The following is an 8894-nucleotide window of genomic DNA, read 5'->3' on the forward strand; positions in this document are numbered from 1 at the left end:
TATGAGAGCAGCTGAAGACGGTCTTACAGGGCACAATGGAAGATGGAGGTACTGCATGGGGATAGAGTAATGGGACATGGGAGCCCAATGGACGATGCAGGCATTAGGACAAGAAATTGTTTCCAATAACTATCGTATCTTATCATATATTTGAAACTTCACTTTGTAAACAATATAATCTACCATGTAAAATTCTATGTTTTAAACAATTGCCACGGATAGCCTGATGCAGCATGGGACACGATGGGTGCGGAATGCGGGTGCGGGTGGAAGGGTCAGTCGTGGAAGAGGTGAAGGTGTGACGTGTAAGAGGTGTTTGCTAAGCTTTAGTAAGTGTGACATCGGATGTTTTAATTGTCTGTTTAGGATATTATTGAAGAAATCTATTTTCACATAATACTAAATTGTGATATGAATTTATTGAACATAATTAACTTATGATTAGCAAATGTTTAGTAGGCATCATATGAATGAATTATGAACTATAATTAGGCTTAATAAATTTGTTATATTGATTAATCATCATCTGTGTAATTAGTTTTGTAATTACTTTATACTTAATACTCATAACTGACTAAATATTCGATGTGACATATATTAAATTTTAGTAAGGTGAACCAAACACCTCTAAAAGATGCTCTCTTTTTAGTCGCCCAATGTATATCGAAGTTACATCGTGGCTTGAAGGAGGAAAGTTATTGAATTTGAGTTGTCTCTCTGTTTTTTTTTTTTGACAAAGCCAACAAGGGGCATAGAGATATTTTGATTTGCTAGAGATTTAAGCACACTTAATTCTCTTTTTAATCCATATGTATTGAGATTAAAACGAACATGCCAAGAACTTGATAATGTGTTGGAAGAGGAGAACAAAAGGTCGATAATAATAACATATCACCTATATAAACTTCCATAAAATAGCGGGTGATCAATTAATCTGATAGAGATGTTCTTACATACCCATTATTTATATGCTGCATTTGTCGTATCATGGTATGAATGGTTTAGAAATATTACATTACATATCCCAGCATCGGCATTCCGGCGGAGGTCGAACAAAGAATATAGAATTTGATACTTTTGTTTGAATCTAGAACATCCAAATCCCAGGATGATTGTCGCCATGGCGACAACATTGTCTATCTACCTTTAGGCCCTATTTGGCAGAGTTTTAGCTCTTTTAAAAATGGCTCCGACTTTGGCGTCTTTGGAAGAACAGCTCCCTCCTTAGGAGCTAGTGCCTCTTACAAGTCTGTTTGGCAAAATAGTTACTTCTATATTTTGTTGCATTCAGCAAAACTTGTTGCTTGATATATTCAAATTTCAAAATGCATTCTGAGAACATGCAAGTCTAGTCTACCTGGAACTTTCTGAACCGAACTGCTACAGTGCTACTTGCTGCTCGCTGAAGCGAACTACTTGCTGCTACTTGTTGTTTCCTCTACTTCAAGTGACCGTGGTCAGCCACTGGTGGCGGCGCTGGCTGAGATGCAAACACGCGCGTGGGAGAGAAAGGCACGGAACTGTGCGGGAGCTAGAATTCATGGCTCCGGCTCTTGAGGTCAAAAATGGCTACGCTCCTAAGACGGAGCCATTTCGAAGACGCTATTTGGAAAGGCTCCGGCAAGGAACCGGAGCCGCCTGGAAAGCCCTCCCAAACGTGGACTTAGCTTTGCTCCATCTCCCATGTGAATGCACGTACGGTGTTCCGGTTTTTGTTTCCGTGATACCGAACCGCGCTAGCTTTACAGTCGTCGTCTCTACGTATTTATATATGATGATCCGTGTCCGTGGTCACAACGGCACGCCGCGCGCGGGCATTGGCGCTGTGTATATACGTCGTCGTCTAGGTCGCATCGCATTGAACGTACAGCAAAAGTTGGCAATTAATTACTACCGTCATGTGGTGATGCACTTCATTACCTTTTTTAGACGATGTTGTTGGATTCTATATATAGAGAGTTTCTCTATCTATTTAAATACTTTAAATAATCAGTTTAGCAAAATTAAAATATATATAATATATTTGAGAGTATCACAAATACGTATGTAAAAAAATAAAAAATAAAAATGTCTCTAATAAAAATCTCTCCGCGGTTGGGTTTTGGTATACGATTCTATGGAAATCTGACCTATTTTCCATCACTAGCCGTCACACAAGGTAAAGAGATTCTCGCAGTTACTTGGGTGAAAGGGACCAGAACCTCGCTCACCCTGCGTTTTCGGCCGGTTTTTGCTACCTGCCTTGCCTGATGTGGATCTGAGTGCTTGTGTCGAAGCGCCGAAACTGCACGGCCCTGCAACCTAGCTAGATCCAGACCGACGGACGGGGACGTAGAGGTAGACGTGTAGTTCCCAAGAGGGGATCTGTCTATGCTGTTCTTGTGCTGATCACATGCGCAGCGCTTGATTCTATATTTCCATTTCCATTGGCGCTCAGCCCTCCGCCCATACGCATAATGTCATCTTCGCATGCTATGTAAACGGCAAACGGCCGTGCAAAATATGATCTAGATTGCAATGTTTACATAATAGAGTTTAAAATAAGGAATGAGATAGTGCTAAGGATTTGCTCCGAGAAAATTTCCTTCAAATCCGCAACACCGTCAGGATACAGAATACGGATACGGTATACGCGTAAACGTCCGACAGCGGGTTTTGAAGACAAGAAATCTGTACGTAAAGAGTACTGACCGAGTGCGGGTGAAGCCATTAGTTTGGATACAGAATATGGATACGGTAAACGTCCGACGTAGAGGTAGCAGCGGTTTACTGTAAGTGCTGCCGCAGGTATATGAAATGCACTTGACGAGTTGCAAAGACCCACACGGACTCCTACCATAGCGGTTATGTCGAAGTCGAACAAGATACGCGCCGCGTCGCCGCCATTATTTTGGATCCACCAATGTTGGTTCCTAGTACGACTAGCACCAGAAATAATATGGACCTCGTCCTCCTACCCGCTAGAGGGAGGGACAAATTGCATGTCTAAGGTTAGTTCTTAAATTCGAACGACTAATCTTAGGCAAAGTGTGGCACGTTTAGCCACAAACCAAACAGCCCCTAGATTAGGCTAGTGGGTGAACGTCTGGCACGCGAGAGCCGCCCCCCCCCCCCCCCCCCCCCCTATCTGCAGCTTGATTGGTAGCAGACGAAAGCAAAACACGCGCGACAGTGGTCAACTGGCCATTCTCTCCTACCACGTGCCACAGCACATGCATCGTGGACAAGATATAACTGCCCGGCAGTGCAGGCTCCAGAAAAAAGGAGACCGAGAAGGGAGGACCGGAGGATGGGGTTCCATTCCATCACGCGTGCCGACGCGATCACGCGGGTGCTTTGCTCCTTTTTCCTCACGCGGCGCACGGGATACCCACCTATTGCGGGCCAGATAAACGGGAGTTGACGAGCCGGGCTCTGGAGCTCCTTTTTGGGCTTGGGCCTTGCCGCAGCAGTTGGGTCGTCCGCGGGGTGTGAAGCGGAAGGCCTCAACACTTGAGGGACACGGTGGTTGTGCGGGCTGCGTAGGAGCATCTGTTCAAGTTCAGAGACTTGGAACAAATCGTCGGTGTCAGGTAAAAGTCTGGCGATACCTGGGCGGCTGTAGAAGCAGCAGCTGGCTTGAGCAGTGAGACGTCGAATACTTGGATGTACCAGCGATGTATGTGGCTGTAGACTGAGACTTCACGTGTGGTTTGTTCATGCGTGCCATATCAGGGCCAGGTGACGGAGGCTTGCCCCTGGCCAAAGACCGATGCTGTACAGGGGAGGTCTGTCTGATTCAGGCGCTCGTAACCTTTTCTTGCTGCCTAGTCCCATGCTCGCCGGTGATGAAACCAACAAAATCGAAAGCGTGCGGCTCTCGTTGACAAGGCAACAGTTCATCATGTTTCCCATCGGTTCACGTACAGGACAGGCAGGGTGAACAGTGCCGCCTCGAGCTCCGGCTACTGCCCGCTACATCGTCCGCCGCCAGCCAACCGGCGGATGGTGCCGAAACAGCCAAGGGAAGAGGCGGGCGTGGCCGCTGCTGGCGGCGGCGGTTGTGTAGTAGCTGCCTGTTTCCAAGCAAAGCAAGCCACGGGAGTTTTGACGCGGCGCGCAGGCACGAGCATGTGTGCTGTGCGTTGTTCTTGGGGGACGGCGCACATGAAAACGGGGGCCTGCTCTGTCGTGTTGGGGGCACTGCGCATCGGTCATGTCGGGTGCGACCATTACTCTATCTATGTATTTTTTTTGTATAACGAACGCCTTGCCACTTTCGGTCCTGGCGGCGCTGTTGTTCGGTGCTGTGTACTATCAGAGTACTCTGCTATACTGCTACAAGTATTTCCGGTATAGTCAATTAGTCGTTGACGCGTGTATGATCCTTTTTTTTGTTGGTTGGCAGGTGCGCAAAAGTAGTAGTTGCGAGATACAGCGCGTATCAATATTATAATCAGAGGCGTAGCTAGGTAGTAGATGGTGGATGCACGAGCATCCACGAAAATTCGAAAAATTAGAGATATAGACCAATTTTCATTATGTATGTACCACATATAAATTATTACTGTGCATCTTTCAAGTATTTACACCCTCTTCTGATTCGTTATAGTTTCGACACTGATTATAACGGCACGGTGTGTCGTTGGTTATGCACTTATATTAGGTTGATCACATTTACTATCGTGAGGATGAGACTAGAGAAGGGAGCTTAGACTACTTGCATCCCATCACTCTCCCTTTATACTGAAGCGTGTGTAGCGGCTATAGTACCGTTCTAGCAGTCACAGCCCTGCACGCTACACGTGCTACTCCCTCCGTTTCTTTTTATTTGTCGCCGGATAGTGCAATTTTGCACTATCCGGCGACAAATAAAAAGAAACGGAGGGAGTACATTATAAGGGGATGTATACACCGATCCAATAGATTCAGCGCGTGTATGCCAGTATTTAGCAATTCAAGGAAAAAGGTAATAGATGATGAATAGGTATATAAAATAATTTTTTATAGATTTAGTGTGGTATACGAAGAGAATATAGTGGAAACCATTCCGAGAGATAAAAAAAAGTAAGAAAAATGCTGATGATGTGACCCAAAAATGATATAGGAGGGAAAATTTGTAGTGGGCACTGCGGATACCGCCTTGGATGCCATCATGCCATTGCCACGGGAGGAGGAGCACTCGCGCAGGACGCAACCGGACAAACGGTCAAAGGGGGAGAGGAGGACGTTGCGTTCTTTTGCACAGCTGGTGCCTCGTTGGACATCATCATGCATGTAGCAGTACGCGCCACACTGGCGGTGGCAGCAGGTGAAAGCAGCGGCCGGGCACGGTGGGTGGCGCAACACGCCTATCCAATGCCACGCCACAGCACAGCACAGCACAGGAAAGCAGGACCGGTGGCCACGGGACACGACGGAACAAATAAATACACGGTCAAACCAACCATAGCTGGACGTGGACGGCTTCAGCACAACTGTTCCGGGTAGCCTCACGTACGTCGCCAGACGCTAGTAATGGCTCGTAAAACCACCCTCCGCCGGCCGCATGCGTCCATCCCATCCCACGTCCACAGTCCAAGGCCAAGCACGTCGCCATCCCAAAGTCCAAGTCCAGCTGCAGCCATTCCGCCGCGCGCGAAAACACGATTAGGTGCACTGCGTTTGCTGTCTTTTCGAGTGGCAAGAAACAGGACAGGGCAACGGGCACCCCCTCCCCGGCGTTTAGGACCATGCATCGCCCCGTCACCAGCAAAGCTTAGCTGTTGTCGTCCCGCTCCTTTTCCGTGCCAAGCCGGTGCACAGCACAGCACAGTGACAGAAGTACTACTCCTCGCTCCTGTAATCTTGTTGGTTGCTCCGGCCTGATTGTTATCCTTGCTTCCACATCCCACACTAGTGGAGGACTGGAGGCCTGGAGCTGGAGGGCTTTCCGGGGCCACGAGGGACCCACGCCGCACTAACCGAGTCCACCTCAGCATGGGCTGTGGGTGTGGGTGTGGGTGCGGGTGCGGCGGAAAAGGCGGCTCCCAACGTCCGCGCATGACGCACGCCGCCGCGTATGTATCCCCCTTCCCCCGGCCCCGGGCTCCGGCCAATATAGCAAGACCGCGTATAAAGCAAGCCGAGATCGTTGGGCCGCCCAGGGCAAGAGAAGCGTCGGGGTTTTGGCTCCTGTTCAAAATCCGCAGCTCGCCGTTGGACAAGTGAGGAAAGGAGAGAGAAAGAGAAAGAGAGAGAGAGAGACGGTCAGCCATGGCGGCGAAGGCAAGGGTCTCGCTGACGGCTGTGCTCGCCGCCGCGGCGTGGGCGTGCTTATCTGTCGTGGCCGCCTCCGCATTCGACGTCCCGACCGTGGCCTTCGAGGAGGGGTTCTCGCCGCTGTTCGGCGACGGCAACCTCGTCCGCTCCTCCGACGACAGGAGCGTCCGCCTCCTGCTCGACCGCCGGTCCGGTACGTTGGGGGCAGCATATTTTTGCAAAGTTTTGATCCTTCCTGCACCTTTCCCTTAACACTTTAACAGCATGCGTATGCGTGGATGACGACATGAGTCCTCTGTTCTTGCCGTTCATACGGTACCTGATAATCTGATCGTCGTCGCGCGCAGGTTCCGGGTTCATTTCTTCGGACTACTACCTCCATGGCTTCTTCAGCGCGTCCATCAAGCTGCCCAAGGACTACACGGCCGGCGTCGTCGTCGCCTTCTACGTGAGTGTTCGTTCTCTATCGACGCTGAAATATTTTGATTCCAACTCGGAACACTCCTGTCCAAAGGCAAGGGACCCTTTTTGTTTACCATATTTAGCGTATTCCCGCCGCCGCTCTTTCGAACCGTTGGTTCGTGCTTGGTCACATGGCGTGTCAACACGGATTCAGCATTTCAGCAACCGCCGGCGAGTCATAGCAAGAGCAGTAGAGGGTGCTCCTGCGCCCATGCCCTGCGCCGCAGAGCAGGCTACAGCGCGTCCCACATGGGCTGCTTGGACTTTGGAGCCCAGAAAGGCTGCGCCGCCTGGCCCCGGGAATAAATGTTCCCTCTTCAGGCATTCACCCCCCTTGATGATTGATTATTAGACGCACCAAAACATAGTTAATGCTACTGAATTGATAGCACCCCCGTGTTTGGTTAAATTTCTAGTGCTACTATTCACGCGCCTCTACGCCAGTGATCGCAGTGAATGAATGAATGAATGAATGATGTTCCAGTGGTACATGGAATATCATCCAACTGCTCTGTGGTTGTTCGAGGTTGCAAGCTTCAGAGATTCCAACTAACACATGATGAAGTTTTGAATTGCCGTGACTTTTCCTTACGACTCTACTCAATAGAGTTCCCCTTTTCATGCTGCAGCTGTCTAACGGGGACGTGTACGAGAAGACGCACGACGAGCTGGATTTCGAGTTCCTGGGAAGCCGGTGGGGCGGGCAGTGGCGCGTGCAGACCAACGTCTACGGCAATGGCAGCACTAGCCGCGGCCGGGAGGAGCGCTACCTCCTCCCCTTCGACCCCACCGTCGAGGCCCACAGCTACTCCATCCTCTGGGCTCCCACCCACATCATGTACGCATCACAGAGTCACCAGGAGTAAACTAGAAAGCAGCGCTACGCACTCTCTACGTACTAGCTAGTCTCTACATTGATCAGTGATTACTTACTGCATGCGTGTTCAATGAATCTGTGCAGCTTCTACGTCGACGACACGCCGATCCGGGAGGTGATCCGGCACCCGGACATGGGCGGCGACTTCCCGGCGAAGCCGATGGCGGTGTACGCCACCATCTGGGACGGCTCCGCGTGGGCCACGGACGGGGGCAAGTACAAGGTCAACTACAAGTACGCGCCGTTCGCGTCCGACTTCTCGGAGCTGGCCGTCGTCGGCTCCCGCGCCGACCCGGTGCTCCGCGTCCCGCGCCGGGACGGCGCCGCCCACCAGGACCTCCTCGCGCTCATGACGGCCGACTACGCCGTCGTGACGCCGCGGAAGCGCGCGGCCATGCGCGCGTTCAGGGCGCGGCAGATGACGTACACGGTGTGCTACGACGCCGTGCGGTACGCGGACGGGCCGTTCCCCGAGTGCGACAACTCGGACGAGGAGAGGGAGTCCTTCTCGGCCTGGGGCGAGTCCAAGACCGTCGTCATGAGGCCACGCGCCCGGGGCCGCCGCCGGGGACGCAAGGCCGGCAGGGGACGGGCTGGCGTGTCAAGCAGCTGACATCCTTCAAAATAATATAAATGCCAGGGTCTGTCGCGAAAGCTATTGGCACAATGGTTAGGGATGATGGTCGATTGGTCCGGTAACGTAGTAGGTCGATTCGTTTTTTATTTTTATATTTTTTGGCGACCCATATGCAGGCTGTAAAGCTAGGTGTAGGGACGGAGTACTAGCAGGGATTAATGCGTTATGATTCTTTGATTCCTTGGGTGGCAGCTAATAAAATGCTCATTATAAGTATTGTGCAATTATTGCTAATAGTATTATATGATCCAATCATTAACATAATCAGCAAACATGTATGTGAGTCATATGAAAGCTAATACGTCACGGCCTCACGGGTCCTTCTAATTCACATGACCATGATCGTGAATCTTGGTTACCTATGAGCACGGAATTCGGAAAGTGGAAAGCCGAGTGAAAAAAACACTTCAATCTTTAATACTCTCTCCGACCCATTCTAAATTATAATTCGTTTGACCTTTTTATGCCACGTTTGACCCGGCTCATCCTCTTCGTTTGAGTATATGTATATTTGACTGGAACCCTCCGTCCCAAAAAGTCAAACGTTTGAGTATGGATTAGCATGATGATTATGTTTCTGTCCAACAAGATGTTGAGCAGTGTGATTGATTGATTTATCACGGGATTCAGTATCTGTGTTGTGCGTTGGGGCGATCCAGCTGCGGACAGGAGAGTGAC

General features: G+C 50.1%; 1 protein-coding gene across 1 annotated transcript; it reads left to right on the top strand.

The window, feature by feature from the left end:
- Nucleotides 1–6150: 6150 nt before the first annotated feature.
- On the top strand, nt 6151–8442 carry LOC100191978 (putative xyloglucan endotransglucosylase/hydrolase protein 30). The gene is made up of 4 exons (NM_001137402.1): nt 6151–6433; nt 6588–6688; nt 7332–7540; nt 7664–8442. The coding sequence occupies exons 1-4, from the start codon at nt 6235–6237 to the stop codon at nt 8190–8192; spliced, it is 1038 nt and encodes a 345-aa protein (NP_001130874.1). The 5' UTR covers nt 6151–6234; the 3' UTR covers nt 8193–8442.
- Nucleotides 8443–8894: the final 452 nt, after the last annotated feature.

Source organism: Zea mays, chromosome 5 (genome assembly GCF_902167145.1).
Source record: "Zea mays cultivar B73 chromosome 5, Zm-B73-REFERENCE-NAM-5.0, whole genome shotgun sequence".
Lineage (NCBI taxonomy): Eukaryota > Viridiplantae > Streptophyta > Magnoliopsida > Poales > Poaceae > Zea > Zea mays.

Coding starts and splice junctions, on each gene's coding strand:
- LOC100191978 (NM_001137402.1), top strand. CDS start 6,235: ATGGCGGCGAAGGCAAGGGTCTCGCTGACGGCTGTGCTCGCCGCCGCG. Junction 6,434..6,587: donor CCTGCTCGACCGCCGGTCCG/GTACGTTGGGGG, acceptor CGTCGCGCGCAG/GTTCCGGGTTCATTTCTTCG. Junction 7,541..7,663: donor TGGGCTCCCACCCACATCAT/GTACGCATCACA, acceptor GAATCTGTGCAG/CTTCTACGTCGACGACACGC.